The sequence below is a fragment of the Panthera pardus genome, unplaced genomic scaffold (genome assembly GCF_024362965.1).
Source record: "Panthera pardus isolate Hobbes unplaced genomic scaffold, ASM2436296v1 HiC_scaffold_10, whole genome shotgun sequence".
NCBI classification, from domain to species: Eukaryota; Metazoa; Chordata; class Mammalia; order Carnivora; family Felidae; genus Panthera; species Panthera pardus.
Window position 1 is genome coordinate 76853044 of NW_026526655.1, and position 20229 is coordinate 76873272.

General features: G+C 34.6%; 2 protein-coding genes and 1 long non-coding RNA gene across 6 annotated transcripts in view; 2 read left to right on the plus strand and 1 right to left on the minus strand.

The window, feature by feature from the left end:
* The window catches only part of GALNT13 (polypeptide N-acetylgalactosaminyltransferase 13), a 540913-nt gene that overhangs the window by 153745 nt on the left and 366939 nt on the right, over positions 1–20229 (minus strand). For all 4 annotated transcript variants that reach the window (XM_019456666.2, XM_019456651.2, XM_019456658.2 and 1 more), the window contains exon 9: positions 18118–18298. In XM_019456666.2, coding sequence (XP_019312211.1) covers positions 18118–18298 — 181 coding nt within the window. The remainder of the gene's footprint in view (positions 1–18117; positions 18299–20229) is intronic.
* On the plus strand, positions 1802–2400 carry LOC109271346 (60S ribosomal protein L17-like). The gene has a single exon (XM_053908704.1). It carries the CDS (start codon positions 1833–1835, stop codon positions 2385–2387), a length of 555 nt encoding a protein of 184 aa, XP_053764679.1. The 5' UTR covers positions 1802–1832; the 3' UTR covers positions 2388–2400.
* On the plus strand, positions 11783–18166 carry LOC109271373 (uncharacterized). Its single transcript, XR_002081946.2, has 2 exons — positions 11783–11947; positions 18091–18166. It is a non-coding gene; the product is annotated as an uncharacterized LOC109271373 (long non-coding RNA).

Sequence of the window (20229 nt, forward strand, 5' to 3'; positions counted from 1 at the left end):
GTTAACCAGGAAATTAAAGAAGAAATTAAAAAAAAATACATTGAAGCAAATGAAAATGAAAACATGATAATCCAGAACTTTGAATGCAACAAAGGCAGCCATAAGAGGGAAGTATATAGCAATACATCAAAAGCAAGACAAGTGTCAATTGTACAACCCACCCTTACACCCAAAAAAGCTAGAAAAGGAATATTAAATAAAGGCTACAGCCAGCAGAAGATAAATAATAAAGATTAGAGTAAAACTAAATGATATAGAAACAACAACAACAAAGAAACAGTAGAACAGATCAATGGAACTAAGAGCTGGTTACTTGAAGGAATTAATAAAGCTGATGAACTACTAGCCAGACTTATCAAAAAGAAAATAGAAAGGACACAAATAAATAAAACCATGAATGAAAGAGGAGAAATCACAACCAACACCAAAGAAATACAAACAATTATAAGAGAACATTATGAGCAATTGTATGCCAACAAATTGGGCAATCTGGAAGAAATAGATAAATTGCTAGAAACATACAAACTACCAAAACCGAAACAAGAAGAACTAGAAAATTTGTGCATACACATAACCATCAGGGAAATTGAATCAGTAATAAAAAATCTCCCAGCAAACAACAGTACAGGGTCATAGGACTTCTCAGGGTAATTCTACCAGACATTTATAGAAGAGTTAATACCCATTCTTCTGAAATTATTACAAAAACTAGAAATTAAAGGAAAACTTTCAAACTCCTTCTATAAGGCCACCATTACCTTAATTCCAAAACCAGACGAAGACCCCACTAAAAGAAGAATTATGTGCCAATACCCATGATGAACATGGATACAAAAATTCTCAAAAGATACTAGCAAATTGAATCCAACATTACATTAAAAGAATCATTCATCATAATCAAGTGTAATTTATTCCTGGGCTACAGGAGTAGATCAATATTCACAAATCAATCAATGTGATACACCACATTAATAAAAGAAAAGAACCATATGATCCTCTCAATGGATTCAGAAAAAAAATATTTGACAAAATACAGCATCAATTCTTAATAAAAACCCTCAACAAAGTAGGGATAGAGGGAACATACCTTTACATCATACAGGCCATATACAAAAGACCCACAGCAAATATCCTCAATGGGGAAAAAGTGAGAGCTTTTCTTCTATAGTCATGAACAAAACAGATTGTCCACTCTCACCATTGTTATTTAACATAGTACTGAAAGTCCTAGCTTCAGCAATCAGAAAACAAAAAGAAATAAAAGACATCAGAATTGCAGGGAAGAAGCCAAACTTTCACTATTTGCAGATGACATGATATCCCATGTAGAAAACCTGAAAGACTCCACCCAAAAATTGTTAGAAGTGATATATTCAGTAAAGTCACAAGATATAATATCAATGTACAGAGATGTGCTGCATTTCTATACACCAATAATGAAGCAGCATAAGGAGAAATCAAGGAATCAATCCCATTTACAATTGCTTCAAAACCCATAAGATACCTAGGAATAAACCTAACCAAAGAGATAAAAAAATCTGTATGCTGAAAACTATTGAAAACTTATGAAAGAATTTGAAGGTAACACAAAGAAATGAAAAAAGAAAAACATTCCATGCTCATGGATTGGAAGAACAAACATTGTTAAAATATCTACCCAAGCCATCTACACATTTAATTCAATCCTTATCAAAATACCACAGCACTTTTCCCTGAGCTAGAACAAACAGTCCTAAAATTTGTATGGAACTATGAAAGATCCCAAATAGCCAAAGCAATCTTGAAAAAGAAAAGCACCTCTTCCCGTAAGCGGCCTGAGGTGATCTCTGAAAATGGTTCGCTATTCACTTGACCTGGAAAACCCGACAAAATCATGCAAATCAAGAGGTTCAAATCTTCGTGTTCACTTTAAGAACACACGGGAAACTGCCCAGGCCATCAAGGGTATGCATATCCGAAAAGCCACCAAGTATCTGAAAGATGTCACTTTGCAGAAGCAATATGTGCCATTCCGACGCTACAATGGTGGAGTTGGTAGGTGTGCCCAGGCCAAACAGTGGGGCTGGACACAGGGTTGGTGGCCCAAAAAGAGTGCCGAATTTTTACTGCACATGCTTAAAAATGCAGAGAGTAATGCTGAACTTAAGGGTTTAGATGTAGATTCTCTGGTCATTGAGCACATCCAGGTGAACAAAGCCCCCAAAATGCGGCGTAGAACTTATAGGGCTCATGGTCAGATTAACCCATACATGAGCTCTCCCTGCCACATTGAGATGATCCTTACTGAAAAAGAGCAGATTGTTCCTAAACCAGAAGAGGAGGTTGCACAGAAGAAAAAGATATCCCAGAAGAAACTGAAGAAACAAAAACTTATGGCCCGGGAGTAAATTCTGCATGAAATACATGCAAATAAAAGTAAAAACAGAAAAAAAAAAAAGAAAGAAAAAGAAAAGCAAAGGTAGAGGCATCCCAATTCTGGTCCTCAAGTTATATCACAAAACTGTAGTGATCCAGACAGTATGGTATTGGCACAAAAAACAGACATTGATCCAATAGATCAATGAAACAGAATAGAAAACTCAAAAATAGACCCACAACTCTATGGTCAACTAATCTGTGACAAAGCAGGAAAGAATATCCAATGGAAAATGATGGTCTCTTCAACAAATAGTGCTGGAAAAATTGGACAGCAACATGCAGAAGAATGGAACTGGACCACCTTTTTGCACCATACACAAATATAAATTCAAAATAGATGAAAGACCCAAATTTGAGACAGAAAAACATCAAAATCCTAGAAGCAACCAAAGGCAGCAACCTCTTTGACCTTGGCCATAGCAATTTCTTACTAGACACTTCTTTGGAGGCAAGAAAAACAAAAGCAAAAATCAACTACTGGGATTCTTCAAGACAAACACACACACACACTCACACACACACACACACACACACACACTTTTGCATAGTGAAGGAAACAATCAACAAAACTAAAGACAGCCTATGGAATGGGAGAAGATATTTGCAATGAAGTGGGTGGAACTAGCGTGTATTATGCTAACCAAAATAAATCAGTCAGAGAAAGACAAATATTAAATGATTTCACCCATATGTGGAATTTAAGAAACAAAACAGATGAACACAGGGGAAGGGGAAAAAAGAGAGAGAAGCAAACCATAAGAAACTCTTAACCACAGAGAACAAACTGCGGTAGATGGAAGGGAAGTGGGCTGAGGATGGATAAATGGGTGATGGGTATTAAGGAGGACACTTGTTGGGATTAGCACTGGCTGTTATATTTAGAATCACTAAATTCTAATCCTGAAACCAATATTACAGTCATGTTAACTAACTATAATTTAAATAAAAATTTGAAACAACAAAAATCAAAAATTAAAAAAAAATAAAAATGAAAAGCAGAAGCAGAACAATAAACACAGAGAACAAACTGATTGATGTCAGAGGGGAGGAGGATGGGGGTTCAGCAAAATGGGTGAAAAGAAGAAGGAGATATAGGCCTCCAATTATGGAATGGAAAAGTTACAGGAATTAAAAGAAGAACATAAAGAATAGAGTCAATGAAATTGTAATAACAATGTAATGGGACAAATGGTAGCTATATTTGTAGTGAACAAAGCATAATGCATCAACTTGTCAAATCATGAAGTCATACACCCGAAACTAATGTAACACTGTGTGTCAACTATACTCAACTAAAAAAAAAGAAAACCCATAATCAGAAAAAAAACATGTAAGTTTTATGTAAAAAAAAAAGCTATAAATTTTATGATCCAGCAATTACACTCCCAGGAACATATCAACATTAATGCATTCATATGTTCATCCAAGGACAAGTACATAAATTCTCAAGACTTTTCACAACAGCCCCAAACTTGGAAACCGCTCAAATGCCCATCAACAACAAGGGAATCAATATAAAGTATGTTATAGTCACATAATGGAATTCTACATAACAATAAGAATGGCTGATCTACACAACATTAGGCCCAGCAAAAGAAGCCAGACACAGATGAACACACACTGTAGAGTTCCATTAATGTAAAAGTTAAGAATAGGCAAATCTATGATCTCAGAAGTCAGGATTTATAAAAAGGTAGCAACCAGAAGGGGCATGAGGGGCTTCTAGGAGCAAGGGAGGTTAAGCGGCTTTGAAATGATCTGGTTCTTGATCTGGATCCTGGTGACACAGGTGCGTTTGGGGTATGAAAATCCATTGAACTACATACTTAAAAATAGTGCACTTTTCTGAATTGTGTTGAACTTCAATAAAGAGATAAATATTTTTTTAAAAATTTAAAAAAATAGGGGCGCCTGGGTGGCGCAGTCGGTTAAGCGTCCGACTTCAGCTCAGGTCACGATCTCGCGGTCCGTGAGTTCGAGCCCCGCGTCGGGCTCTGGGCTGATGGCTCAGAGCCTGGAGCCTGCTTCCGATTCTGTGTCTCCCTCTCTCTCTGCCCCTCCCCCATTCATGCTCTGTCTCGCTCTGTCTCAAAAATAAATAAACGTTAAAAAAAAAAATTTAAAAAAAAAATTTAAAAAAATAAAAAAAGAAAGTTGTGTAGAGTGAGAGTGGAGAAAGTGGGCCATAGAAGAAACTAGTATATTTACAAATAAAACACAGCTTTTATCCCACAGCTTCTGTTAGACCATATATTTGTAATTTTTCTTGCATAGCTACCACCCTCCTCTACTACTCTTTACTGACAGCCATGGGGTAAAAGGCTTCCAAGTACACTGTGGGGTCTGACATAAACGAACATTTCTGGGCAACATTCCTGTTGAACCTACACTCAGAAACTTGCCAAGAAGCCCACACCTCATTGCTTTCCTTCCATGTTTGTTTCTTCATTAATAAAATACAGTGACTCTAAACACAGGAAAGTCCAATGGAAGAAAGTCAAGCACAGTCCACGCATAATCTTCCTGCATTGTTTTCAGCCAATCAGCATCGGCTTCCAAATGTTCTTATTTTATTTGACAATGAAGAAATTATATTTTCATTGTCAAAAGTGGAGACTCTAGATTGGTTAACTATTAATTTGAGATGATAAATTATATTCTAATTGTGTACTTTACAGATTTGGCAGGGAAACATCTAATCTCGATATAGAACTTCTCTTGAAAATGTCCAGTTTTCAAATAATGATTCACCATATTCACAGAAATAATTGTTAACTCTGATATTACATGTAATTTCTCAAAAATAGGACCCATGACTATGGAAAATATTTATATTTGATAACATTTCATCCGATTTATGTGTTTCATTGGTGAACACACAAGCATCAAGATGTCCACTAGCTGTGCAACTATCTGGCACACATAAACATCAGTAAGAGGAAAATATGATTTTGTGATTTGGGGGTTGATAAAATACAAATTACAATAGATTGCACAGGATTTTAATGGAGGGAGTGAGGAGGTGCATGGATATATGCTATACCTATTCTCTCAAGAAGAAGGATTTCATAATGGTCTGGGATTACAAAATAATGTCATAGGAGAACTTTTGAGCTTTGGAAAGAAGGGTACTAGCATTATATTATTATGGCATGTCTACTTAGTTTTCCAAACTTATAGGAAAATCTATCATTATATTGTAAACTTTTCAATCAAAATGAGAATTTTATATGGCTTTATCTTCCTATTTACTTATTTATTTTTAAATATTTATTTACTTATTTTGAGAAAAAGAAAGAGAGAAAGTGAGGGAGGGGCAGAGAGAAAAGGGGATAGAATCCAAAGCAGACTCCACGCTCAGTGCAGAGCCCATTGCAGGGCTCAATCTCATGACCATCAGATCGTGACCTGAGCCAAAATCAAGAGTCGGACGCTGAACCAACTGATCCACCCAGGTGCTCCTACCTTTCAATATATTTAAAGTAAGGTATTTTATTATTGCCAGGGAAAGTACAATGTATTAAACAGTCAAAAAATCAGATAAAAATAAATCAGTATCTCTTAAACAATTCTGAATCTAGTAAAATATGTATGTTTATGCATATGTATATTTTTCTCATGTGGAGATATATATACATAAATGCACACATATATGCACACATACATTCTATTATGTGGTAAAATATATACTCTTACATCACTATATATATTTCATACATGCATATTGGCACAATTTTTCTTTTATGTCTGGTATAGCCAAGAAATTGAATAAGTTTATATTCTACTTTGTAAATGAAAGTTTAAACTTACTATATATAAAAAGTGAAAAAAGTAACCCTACTATAATCAGACATATTAATAGGAAGATGTTGGCAAATACATTATCAAGATGAGTCAGAATTCAGTGACATCAGTTTATCTTCAAAGAGATAGCTTTTCAAAAACTAATCATATCTTTGTGGATAGAATTTCAAGGAAGGGCATTTATTTTGGGTGTCAGAGAGGTCACAGAACTAGAGCATTTACTAGAAACTGGTAGTTCAAAAGTCTGAAACACTTAGGGATTTTCTCTAGATTTTGGTAAGACAAGAATCTGCCCGCATAGAAGTCTTGTCCCGCTCAATGCCATAATGATTGCTATTTCTATCAGTCCACTTAGACCCTTCCAGAGGCAGTCACTTCCACATACAATTTACTCAATGCTTTATAAGTAGAATGACTAAATAATTTGTTGTTCAAATCAGGACAGTGTTATGAGTGAAAGGGTACGCTATTAATAATCATGCCCAGATAACAGATATGCACCATGACTGTCCCAAATAAACAAGGACATATAGTTATCCTTTTTCAAGACTTCCTGTACATGGTTGAAAAATTTATTAGAAGTTTTTCATTTTGAGTTGAAATCTGCTTTTTTTTTTCAATTTTAAACCAGGGGCTAATAAATATAATGTGTTTTTATTCATTGATATGAAAGTTTCTCAGATAACGAAATCCAGCCTCTTACTCAATTCTCATTAAAGCGTCTCTAAAAGACAGACATCTAGGCTCTGTTTGAATATTTCCATAGACAAGAAACTCATTGCATTGCAAATCAATTCATTATATTTCTGGAAAGCTTCTTGGTCGAGAACTTAAAATTGTCTGCTTATAATTTCTTATCTTCTGAATCTATACAAATGCCTAAGCTTTTCCACATAATATCCCCTTTTAGTAAAAACATTGCACCCTCTCCTACCTTATTTCTCAATCAAAGCCCCCCCTTCTTTCCACTGTTGTTCATATATCATAGATCGAAGGCTAGTTACATATAGTTACATCTAATTTGGAATGTTCATTTTGATCAATTAAATAACTTATTCAGACACTTGAGATCTATGTTCTTTAATTCCAATAAGAATTTTTTATTGGAAATATAATTAAATTGTGCTGAAAGAATAGAATTTCCTAAATTACTAAGTTGTGAAAAATTCCTAAGTTTTCAAAAATTTTTTAACTGAGATGTTGTGCCAAAAATGTGCAGTTTATAATACAAAACAGTTTAAAAATTAAAATAATGTCACAATGGAGCTCATTTAGTAATGACAATTCTGACAGAATAACTTTCAGTCATAAGAACAGCATCACTGTAATTTCGTTTATCTTATTTTCAACAATATACATTAGAAAAGTTTAGCTGTTAGATATATTTTATCGCTATTTCCATGTTTAGAATATGCCTTAATTCAAATTGCTAATATCATGTATTATTTAAAATTTAACTTGCTCAGCCAAACTAACCAAAGATAAATGCTAATCTGAGATCTTCATTGTTTTGTCACTTTAAATCTATTTGTAAAATATAACAATCTCTTGCGGTGTCTGGGTGGCTTAAGCATCCAACTTCGGCTCAGGTCATGATCTCACAGTTAGTGAGTTCAAGTCCCACACTGGGCTCTCTGCTATCAGCATACAGTCCTCTTTGGCTCCTCTGTCCCCCTCTCACAGTCCCTCCCCCTCCTCCTCTCTCTAACACACTCTCTCTCTCTTCCTCAAAAATTAACATTAAAAAAAGAATAATCTCTTAATTTTTGTTCATGTCTCTTGCAATTAAAACATCAATACTTCTATGGGGCACCTGTGTGGCTCAGTCAGTTGAGTGTCCTACTTCGGCTCAGGTCATGATCTCACGGTTCGTGGGTTCGAGCCCCGTGTTGGACTCTGTGCTGACAGCTCGGAGCCTGGTGCCTGCTTCTGATTCTGTGTCTCCCTCTCTCTCTGCCCCTCCCCTGCTCGTACTGTCTCTCTCTGTCTCTCAAAAATAAATAAACGTAAAAAAAATTTTTTTTAAACATCAATACTTGTAGGCAATTAATACAGAATTACTACTTACCTCATTGATTATGTGTTAATAAATCTATGTGTATGTGTGCAAATGGTCTAAAGTAGAGCTTTCACATCTGGGGTCTCATAGATGGTTGTCAATATGGTGGCCACCGGTCTTAAGGCACTGACAACCCCACATTAACTATAACTACTTCATATTAATGCTGCTTCTGGTGAAAGCATGCAAGAGGCCTATTTGTTAAATAGGCATCTTACCTTTTCAGAAATTGTTTCTACTTTCCTTTGCAAAACTCTCACCCTGTCTAAATCACCTTTCCATTCTGGCCTATAACTATTGCCCCACATTCTTTTCTACCAACGATTAGCTGCAAAGCTCTCCTTAACTTATAACCTCATTGAATAAAGATAACTACTAAAAGTAGTTTTTATTTTCTAGATAATTTGTGTTAACACGCTAAAGGAGAGCTACTCCCAAAAGACTGTAAATTATTAGGATGCTAAGGTAATCTATCGTTAGTAGTTGTTTTTTTTTTTTTTTTAAGTGTTTATTTATTTTGAGAGAGAGATAGAGACTGAACAGGGGAGGGGCAGAGAGAGAGGGAGAGAGAGAATCTCAAGCAAGCTCCACACTGTCAACATGGAGTTTGATGCAGGGCTCAAACCCACAAACTGTGAGATCATGACCTGAGCTTAAAACAGAGTCAAAAACTTAACTGACTGAGCCATCCAGGCACCCAATGTCATTAGTATTTAATGTCTGGTAGGCTAGCATGTGGCTAGTTCCTTTTTGTATTGTTTTATTTTTGCCAAGAATTATTTTAAAGAGCCTCAACTTAGCACACTGAGTTTAATCCACATTCTATCATTATTGGATCTAGAAAAGACTGTTTCCTAATTCTCTAAAAGTTATCTTTGACTCTGCTCACTCTCCTAAGAGTATATATAAATAAGTAATTGTTATTTAAAACAGCTAAAAATGATGATAACATAGAAATCCAGGTAAAGATAATCTACCAGAACACCTAATGCAGGGGACTTAGCCTGAGAGCCTTTAAAACAAGAAATCTGCAATTTGAGAAAAAAAAGAAAAGAAATCTGCAATTTGTAACCATCTGACCGCCAATAACTTTATGTAAATGACTGTGCTGAGTGTCAGAACGAGCTCTTCAACTGAGGTAAGAATTAGAATCGACATTTAATGTAATTGATTATATAAGTGTTAAGCTGTTCAATTTTAGTTATGCTAAAATTATATAGTAAAATTGGGGCACTCTGAAGATCACAAGATGAAAGTAGGTATGGGAAAACCTCTGTATGCACCTGAATCATGTTTGATCCATATTTAATGCTCTTACATCAATAAAAACTCTTGGCCAACTTCTGAGAGTAAAAATCCATCCATCTTACACAAGTGTTCTTGATCATTTACACCAATTTGAAAAACATTGTAATGTCCTATTCTGACTCGTTGAACAAGCTTTAAGGAAATGAAAATTAATCATGAGCATACAATCTAAATGAGGTAGAATTTACTTACTGGAAACTTCAGAATATTGCAGAAGTTGCGCGCGCGCACACACACACACACACACACACACACTGATTAGACTAAGGGCTATACATTTTTCATTTAAAGATGAACCAAAAACTAAATGTATGAATAATTTTGATATCTAAATCCTAGGAGGTAGTGATAATTATGTGAATAAATCTATATTAGAGCTTAAGTAATATTTATTCACTCTAGAAATACTTGAAACTACTCAGATTTGGTAATGATAAAATTATTTCAGGGACTAATTATCTGAGTTGTTGATTGGTTAATCAAAGACTCTGAGGGTACAATGATCCACCCTTACTGTTCAAATTCAATATTTTTGTAGCATTCAATAAACATTATTTATATCATCTGTTTATTAACTTTATGGACCATGAATACAATTCAAGATATTTGGAAATAATTACTGTAATGGGAACTGATATAATCATTTAATAGATATATTTAAAATTTTAACTGTTATAACTGATTAGCTATAGCTGATGTAACTATTGAAGCTAATACTTTGATTTATGTCCCATGCATAAAGATGATAATACTTTGCATAAGAATACTTATCGGATTCTAGCATTCTACTTCCATTTATTGCCCAGAGAGATCACAGACTACTTAAAAAAAAATCCTGCACATTTTACTAACCTCAAACTTAAATCTCTCAACAAACATTAGTGGGGTACCTAAAATTTGCCAGTCTGTTTTAACACAAAATAATCTCTAAAACCATAAAGGTTAAGCCAGCCAGATTTCACTTCAACAATTAAATTCTTTTTTAAGATATATTTTTATATACAAAAAAGTTACAACATGTGCAGTCTGGGAGAAAATACTTTCAGTGTATATAACATACAAAATATTGGTTACAAAAATACATAAAGATCTATGAATATATAAAAGGGAAAAGATATCCAATAGTAAAGTGAACAAAAGTTATGAATAAAAAGAAGAAATCCAGGTAATAATAAAGAAGATGTTCATACCTAGTAGCAATATGAGAAAAGAAACTAGATATGTATTAATTCTATATGCAAATATAAATAAATATACACATATATATGTGCACACACATATCTATGCAAAAATAAAAAGTATTAAAAATCTAGAGTGGTGATATCATATTATAAGTGCTCAAGAACCATTGATGGAATAATGGTTACAATCATTTTGGATGGAAGTTTTGAAAATTTCTACCAAAATACAAATGTACATATTCTTTGATTCACTAAATCTACTTGTATGAATATACCTGGCTAATGATAACAAATATCTAGCACTAATTGAGTGTTTAATGTTGCCAAGCATTGTCCAAAATGCCTTATATATCTAGTTGTCATTTAAGTCTCAAAAATCTTTATGTGGAAGGCCCAACTATTATAATTCTCATTTACAGTAAGGAAACTAAGTGCAGATAAGTTAAGTAAATACAGAGAGGGGTTATGTGGAGCCAGGACCTGAAATAATCCAGGTAGTCTGCTACCAACTCTCTTTTAGGTTGCTATGTTGTTTAGACAAATCCTACCAGGTTCAAAAGATACTGCTTCAAGAACGCTTCTGTAACTTATAATAACACACAACCACAAGCCGACAAATGTTTGTCACTATGGGTATGATTAAATAAGTTTTGATATATCCATGCAGTACAGTATTATTTAGTTGCAAGGTAGAATGATATAATCTTATGTGAATTCTGTGTAAAACATTATAGGACAAACTATATAGTTAAAAGAAAGGAAATTAAAACAGTATCTATTATATGATCTTATTTACTTAATATATGTATATATGTCTATATATGTATACAAATGCATAGGAAAAGGATTTGAAGGATAGGCATCAAATGCTTCACAGAGGGTTATTTTGGAGTAGGGGGAAACAGCAGTGGTGACTGAAACATATATTTTGCCTCTGACAAATATAATAAGAAAAAATTGAGTTCAATGAACTCTAAAAACAAAACCAACCAACCAATCAACTAACCAAACAACAAATATAGTCTCTTTATTCACTCAGCTTAGTGGAGGGAAGAAATACTTTAAAAATGCATAAATACTACAACAGGGGAGGCCATTGGAGTTCCCGGGAAAATGCTAATAAACATTACACATGAATCATGAATGTTGGTGGATGATGATGGCACTTTATGCAGAGGTAAACTCACTCATTAACTCATCAAATACTATTAACTCATCAAATACTATGTTAGACATATGCAAAACTCTAAAAGCTGGAGGGAACATGTTGAGACTTTAGTTCCACATGGTTGGTGTGTGGAAAGCTAGGGTTGAAGATAGAGGACGAAAGGCTGGGTGAGCATCGGATCTGGCCACATTCCAGATTTTTGACTTTCTGTTAAGTCATTAAAAGTTTGGTAGGTAAGTGAGAGATCAAATGAAATTTAGTTTCAGGAGTGTCCTCGAGCAACATGGTAAAAGTGGGTGAAAAGTGGGCAAAGCTTTGAGGCAGGAGGACCCATCAGGATGGTCAGGAGTTTCTCTGGATTTGAGATGACTGGAAGAACGAGAATAACTGAACGGATTTGAGAAAACTTAGCAGGTAGAAGAGAAAAGACTTAGAGATTCATTTGATTTTGATGCTTATGAGTGAGAGTAGAAGTCAAGGAGAATGTTGGTCGTTCACGTAAGTATCCCTTTTAAATCTTGACAGCATGTTCCCCATGTACTAAGCACTTAATTTCATTTTTCATTTAAACTAATTAAATGTGATGATGTAGGCAGTTCACTTTTTAAAGGCAAAAGCAACATCTTTTCTGTGTTTGTACCTTCCCTACCTGGCACAGTGCAGATCAGGAATTTAATAAATACCTACCCAATGAAGACAGAAGCATGAAAATATCATTATTATAAAAGAAACACAAATAAATACCCATAAAATGCCAACAATAAAAATTGACCTAGTGTCTTTAATTAATTGTAGCGAGGAAAAACAGCTCTCCACCCACAATACCAACAATATTGAGTATAGCCATCATTCCTTTCTTCCACATTTAGCGTTTCACAGTATCAACCAGATACATGAATTACGTGCTATTACAATAAAGCATATTAAAATGATTTAGAATTTCCTCCTCCTGATATCCTATGCACTTGGTGAGAACATGGTTGGTGCTGCTGAAGAAGTGTTTATTAATAAAAATACAAAATTCACAGGTGCAAATGTGCTTTATGTTCAGAACTGCCACACTCTTTAGAGATGAATTCATGTTAACCCAACCAAAAACTGATATCCCTGGACTATTATTTAAAAAAATGTGCATGCTGCATATTTTGTGGAGAACATCAAAACCTGTGCTCATGAAATCGGCCTGGAACCACATTTTTATGACTCATAAAAGAAATTAGGACCTACATTCAAAGGGCTGGTTATTAAATATTGTATCTTCAAAAAACCAGCATGCTGAAAAACATTGGGATTTCATAGATAAAAATTTCAAGAGATAGAAAGGAACATACATCTTAAACTTTCATAATGATGCAAAGATGCTTCTAACAAAGGCTGCCTCTGATGAACTGACTTTTCTAAAGTATTTTTAAAAGGTTAACCGATAGAGTTAACCTTCAAAATAAGTTCAAGGATGTGTTGCTAAATGTGAGGTTTCTGTTTATCTGGAATACAGATCAAAATGCTACAGAATTGCCGAAGGAAACTAAGCTGTTTTCCCAGTCCCATATAAATACCTTTAAAGGTATGTTTGGGGGATCTTTAAATTCTATTTTCAATTTGTGTCTGCTCAAAACAAGAGCACAAGAGGTTCATTAAGAAAAGGAAGAACAGGGGCACCTGGGGGGCTCAGTCAGTTGAGCCACCGACTTCAGCTCAGGTCATGATCTCACCATCTGTGAGTTAGGGCCCCACATTGGGCTCTGTGCTGACAGCTCAGCGCCTAGAGTCTGCTTTCAATTCTGTGTCTCCCCCTCTCTCTTCCCCTCTCCCACTAGTGCTCTGTCTCTCTGTCTCTGAAACAGTAATAAACCTTAAAAATTTAAAAAAAAAAAAAGAAAAGGAAGAACAACTGGAGGTTACATAAGGACAGCTTCTTCTAATCACCATGTCCTTTGATGCACAGTTAGAAATCTATCTCCCCCCAAAAGAAAATCAATATTTATAGAGCATCCAGCATTTCAAATACATGGTTAGTGTTATGACTACACTGTATTTTAAAGTTCTTAAGCTTTTTACCTGTGACTGATAGGAAAAAAGTGTGGGCATTTATAATGGGTTGCTCTGTGAAGAGTGGTTTCTGCTGACATCACTTCATTTCAAAGGATTTGCTAGGACAATCACATTGCCTCCAGCTGTAACAGCCCAATTACTAGTAAAAACTGCCTCAGACTTTAAGAGCCTACAGGGCTTTAAAAATCAATGATGCTTTAGTATTTGCATCCTCAAAAAGGCAGCCAGAAAGCAAACTAAACAAGTGTTGAAAATGTATTCTTCAACACTATTTCAAAGTATTTCTATTCTTCATTCATATACCCATTTGGGAGCCATAATTAGATACAGCCAGCTCTATCAATATTGCCAATGGCTGATGGGCATAGGCTGAGACAATTAGGATGTACAGTAAATATTTTGCAAAAAAGTCAGATAAAGTAATTCACATACATAGTTATCTATACATCCCATTTTAACTTTAAATTAATGGGGGTCATGAGAAAAATAAAAATCAACATGTGTAAAAGTAGTCATATTTTAAGCTTATGGGCTCTTATACTATGCTGCTCTATTGCAGAATGCTATTGTTTGCCTAAATCGTGCCTGTTAGACTTTTATATTAGTCCTGGAAGGTAGGATTATATTACTGTGTGTGTCTATAGTTATGGTGTAATCATATTTCCCTAAGAACACGAGTGAACCAATGGAACCTTCTTTTCGGAGAGGAAACTCAGATATATGAAGAGTACCTTTAAGTACCTATAAGTACCTATAATACATCACAGATATATGAAGAGTACCTTTCATTTCCCTCTTATCAGTGGGTCCTAAATCAGGGGTTAGATCAGAGAAGTGGGTCTTTACTCAGGGGTTAGGTCAGGGAAGGGGGACAAAAGCTTCCAATGTGCTGCAGTTCTTGTGAGGAGTCTGGCACAGATCAGACATCCATGGAGAATTCAGTAGAAAAGAAGAAACAAAAGTGGCTTCCCTTTAAAGTGCATTGGTCATTCCCTTTAGTCACTCATTGGTTCTTCTAATTATTCAACACACAGTTTTTCTAGGACTGTAAAATGACAGGAAAGTTGCTAAACACTGTAACTACATGTCTCTGAACTACTATGGATAAAGAGACAAGTAATAGAGAACAATATGGTACACGGTAATAATGGATTGACTGTGGTATTAAAACTATAGGGAATACACTTTTGAGAGAGAAAGAATACCCAGTCTTTTCAAGACAGAGCTGAAGCACGAAACCAACCAATAAAACAGGCAGTATTTTATAGAGTATATTGGAAGGAAACAAAGTTGTCAGAATTCAATTCATAAAGGCTCAGCACTTAAAGATCACCCTTTGAACAGCTGTGTAAGAGGAGAACAAGATTTTTTTTAATAGAAGCCTTGGGTGTAAAAAATGGGAGTCTCTTCACAAAACATCTTGGGCAAATTAATAGATACATAAAGGTCCTTCTAGAAAGCATTATAACATTTTCCTTAGCCCGCTTATTAAGGACGTTTTGGAGAATTAAACAGAATTCAATATAAGCTTTTTAGAGTTTTTCATAAATACATGTGTGTGTTTGTGTGCGTGTATGTATATCAGAGTAAAGGATGTAAGTCTAAGTGTAGGTGTGCACGCATGGGTCTCTCTGCTATCCCCATACACCACCTTCTCTCTTCACAAACTTTCCTTTTACCCAAGGAGATGAAAAACAGAATCCCAACAATTCTGGATGATAGCAAAGAAATCCATGATGTTGATTTTAAGAGTATCAGAGACGATCAGTAATGACTAAAATAGTCATTCACTCAAAAAAGGCTCACCACCATACAAGTGACAGAGTCTTGATTCCCCCAATAAAACACATTTTATCTATTTTTGGATGATCTGAAAGCTGTCTAGGGCTAGAACTGTTTTTGACATCCAACTCTAGTTTCCAGCTTACTTCCTTTCCTTTTTCACTGAGAAGCAATTTATTGTTTTGTGTTTTTGGTTTTTCCTTCTTGCCCATACTACAGCAGGCAGGTTCCATGCTTGGCCACGCTGACAGTCTCAGAGACATACAAAAACGCAAACGCCCTTAAGAAGTTCCTAGATATTTTCAGCGTATTCCCCAAATGTCCTTTTCCTGCTTCCCAAAATACCTTTTTGGATTTAAATAAGCCCATTTCATAAGAACAATAAGCTTCCAAATGATAACGACGATTTCCAGAATATACAAACAGTCCCTGTTGAGTAACATAAAGTCAATAGTTCCAGAAAGCAAGTGTTCCTTTTTACCCATTAAACTCTAAGGCTTTCATTTCATTACAGTTTGAGAAATGGTTCTACTATTTATCTGCCTTTTTCACTCAATGGGAAATTATACAAAATCTAACACATTGCTTTTTACAAATAATATTCATCATGGGTGACTACAATACACATGGTTGCAATTATTCTCAAATACTTCTATTCCTGAATAGAAGTTGTATATAATCACACATGGCACATTTCTTTCTTCCACTACTCCTTTCTTCGTATTTGAGCTTATATATTTCTACAAGTAATGATTTGAGTTCAGAAGGCATTATCAAAAGAAAATGAAAAGGTTATATAAATGTCACTGCCTTGCTACGAATTTTACATGTTCTTGCCAAATGCGACTCTGAATATCTGGACTGGCTTTCTACTGTTAAGAGAAATACATCTATGCGTGAAATAGTGTTCCTGACAATAGCTTCTCGACATGGAAGAGGCTTGAAAATGTGCAAGAAAAATCCTTCACCTAATCACACATTTACACATGCATTGCTCTCATTTTTCTTTTCTATAGGAATACTGGATCTTAATAAGGAAGTTCATACTGCTCATTGTCCCTTTATCTGTAGAAGAAGAATTTTCACAGCCGCATATATACTTTCAGAAATCAGAGCCTGTCAGAACCTAAACTGGTGTTTCCAAACCGTTCAATAGATTATAATGTAGGAGAGAAGATGTAAGCATGAATTTTTGGTATTCTTGTGGGTTACAAGTTGATGACATTGATGACCACAAGGCCTATGCATAAACGATCAAAATAGAATTTTAAAAAATTATTTTATCAATACAGTTGAATTCCCATTGTATTAATTTATGTTTCTGTCTCTTTGTCTAAACTTTGAGATCTTGAAGGCCCCTATGTCTTCTCCTTGTTTGTATCTTCTCATAATGTCTCATGTTACTTCCTTAGAAAACAACGCAATGTCTCAGAGGTTGTTTTTTTAAATAAGTAATACAGCTATTAGGAAAATTCTAGAAAATTATAAAAATAAAATCATTCATAATCACTCCACTCAGGTATGGGATTTTTTTTTCACACTTTATATTTTTCTTGTTTTTTAATGGCTAGTAACGTTCTTTAAAACAATTTTTAAATTCTTTATTAAAATATATTTTCCCTTTAAACTCATTTCAAATAAATTTAACAGTAAATGCTATGTTTTATTTTAAAAAATTAAAAAGATATAAGGAAAAGAATAAATTATTCACAATCCTATTATCCAGTGATAGCTTACATTTACCTCTATCTCCATATCTACTTTTTGTAACTAAAGTAGGATAATATCTTAGTATCCTATATTATGCTTTTCTACATATCTATTAATGAGTAATTTACTACATCATTTAATATTCTTTAAAATGATAAAGTTTTATATCTGTGTAACTTACCATCCTATATCTTTAGGAAATCATTTAGGCAGTAGGGAACATCTCTGTTTAAATGTTAACAAAATTTCTTGCCAACTTATCCAACTTTATTTGGGAAATAAGGAAATAAAGGCTTACTTCTTTAAAAAAATTTTTTTTTCTTAAATTGAGCTGATACATATTAATTAAATTTAGATCTCTCTGCTTACTCCACTTTTCTGGCATAATACTTGTGCCAAGAAAGAAAGAAAGAAAAAGGAATATTTAGCCATTTGAGATAAGTATTGTCCTTCTCATTTGAGATGAAAAATGACTTCATAGTACTACCTTCTCAAATACGATTTTCTGTAATATTATGGTGATAAAATACATTTTAGTTAAACCGGTGGAATAGTAGCAATAATGAAACACATATTTAGCATGTTTAATATTTTATCTTTCCCTGCAGATGAAGAAAGATATTAGAATTGTTTACCTGGGGATATGATATAGAAGAAATCTTTAAATTCATCCATCCAAACTTCTGCTAGTCTCCTGTTGTTTTTGTTGATGACATGACCAGTGCCACCAGGGAAAGTGTAGGGAGTTGCCTTCCGAAAAACATGACCAACATGGGAGCAAGTCACAATCTCCAAAGAGCCTCCACATTGCCAAATCTGTGGAAAAAAAGCAATCATATCTCAATCATTGTAAATAATGCAGTAATAATGTCTGACAAGGAACTGAGGCTAACTAAGGCCAGATCTTTAGATCTTATATGGCTCAAGCAAACCTCAGATGGACACAAAATTTAGAACTGGTATACTTAGCTTGGCAAAGGATTCTAATTTAGAAGAGCTTGATATTTGTAAATATTGTAGTGTTGGACTTGTAAGTTTCAATTATTTTTTCATTGCCTTTGTTAAACTACCAAATTTTCAGTTTCTAGTAGTTAACCTAATTGCTACTTAATAGTATTTAGTATCTAAACTCTGCTATGAATTAATGAATTTATTATACATGTTAGATGTCATGGTAAATATCTAAATTTGTTTGAAGCAAAATCAATTATACTCCACTCATTTTACTCCAGTCATTTAAAAATTTTTTTTTTTAACGTTTATTTATTTTTGAGACAGAGAGAGACACAGCATGAACGGGGGAGGGGCAGAGAGAGAGGGAAACACAGAATCGGAAGCAGGCTCCAGGCTCTGAGCCATCAGCCCAGAGCCCGACGCAGGGCTCGAACTCACGGACCGCGAGATCGTGACCTGAGCCGAAGTCGGACGCTTAACCGACTGAGCCACCCAGGCGACTCCAGTCATTTTAAATGGCTGTCAATTTCAGCTATCATATATTGCCATTATCTTACACCTTTGGATATATTATTCTTATTAAAATGTGCTAGGACTCCTTTATATCCACTCACCATCTATGCATCCTTCAAAATATATCTCCAAGATCACTTCTTCTAGAAGGTTCTGTAGGGGGGTTTTGTAGTTGTGACTTTGGTACTTTAAACATCCTTTCATGAAGAACTGATTACACTGTCTTGTAAGCAATTGTTTACTTCACTATCTCTCGTTTAAAACTGTAAATTCTTAGAAAACATTTGCCTATATTTCTTGGTGTCCTAGATTTACTGTGCAGTTGAGGCTAATTATTAAGTATGCCTAACACATTTATTTCTATAAAATTACATTATTTAGCTACAGGTTATACTAATAGCATATGTGTATATGCATGCTATCTATAAAATATACTAATACACACACACACATATATATATATATACATGCACAAACATATATATATATATACAAACATAGAACACACACTCGTATGTGTATGTTTATTACATACATGTAATATATTGCATATGTGCTACAGGTTGTTTATCCCAATAAACAAGTCATAGTTATCATTATATATTGGAAACATTGTTCTTTTTTTTTAATGTTTATTTATTTTTGAGAGAGAAAGGGAGAGGGAATGAGTGGAGGAGGGGCAGAGAGAGAGGGAGAGAGAGAATCCCAAGTAGACTCTGCATTGCCAGTGCAGAGTCCCGTGTGGGGCTTGAACTCATGAACTGTGAGATCATAACCTGAGCCGAAATCAAGAGTTGGATGCTTAACTGACTGAGCCATCCAGGCTTCCCTGAAAGGACTGGGTTTTATATGGTAATTAACCTTGTTCTTTTAAGGAGAACTGCTTATTTTTGAAAGATAAAGTTTTCTCCAGTTGACCTCTCAAGCAATATTCATCTTAGAAGAGGGCTGTCATTGAGCTCGGGTAGCAGTAGAGACATTCAATTTACCAGAAGATGAAAGATGTTAAATGACAAGTTATATTCATCAACCGGCTTGTACATGTGTTGTACATTGCATTACATGTGCAATCTATTCTTTCTCATTTTCTAACTGTCAAAACACCATAATGCTAACAGGAAAGAAGTTTCAGCCTAACCTAAAATGTAAGAATAAAATATAACTGAAATACAAAAGAAGAATGGAACTCGCTCTTACCCTCAAGACACAGGATAGAGCTTTCTTAAATAATCAAAGTATTTAATTGATTGGTAACTCTCTCATCTTTGTAGCATTAAATG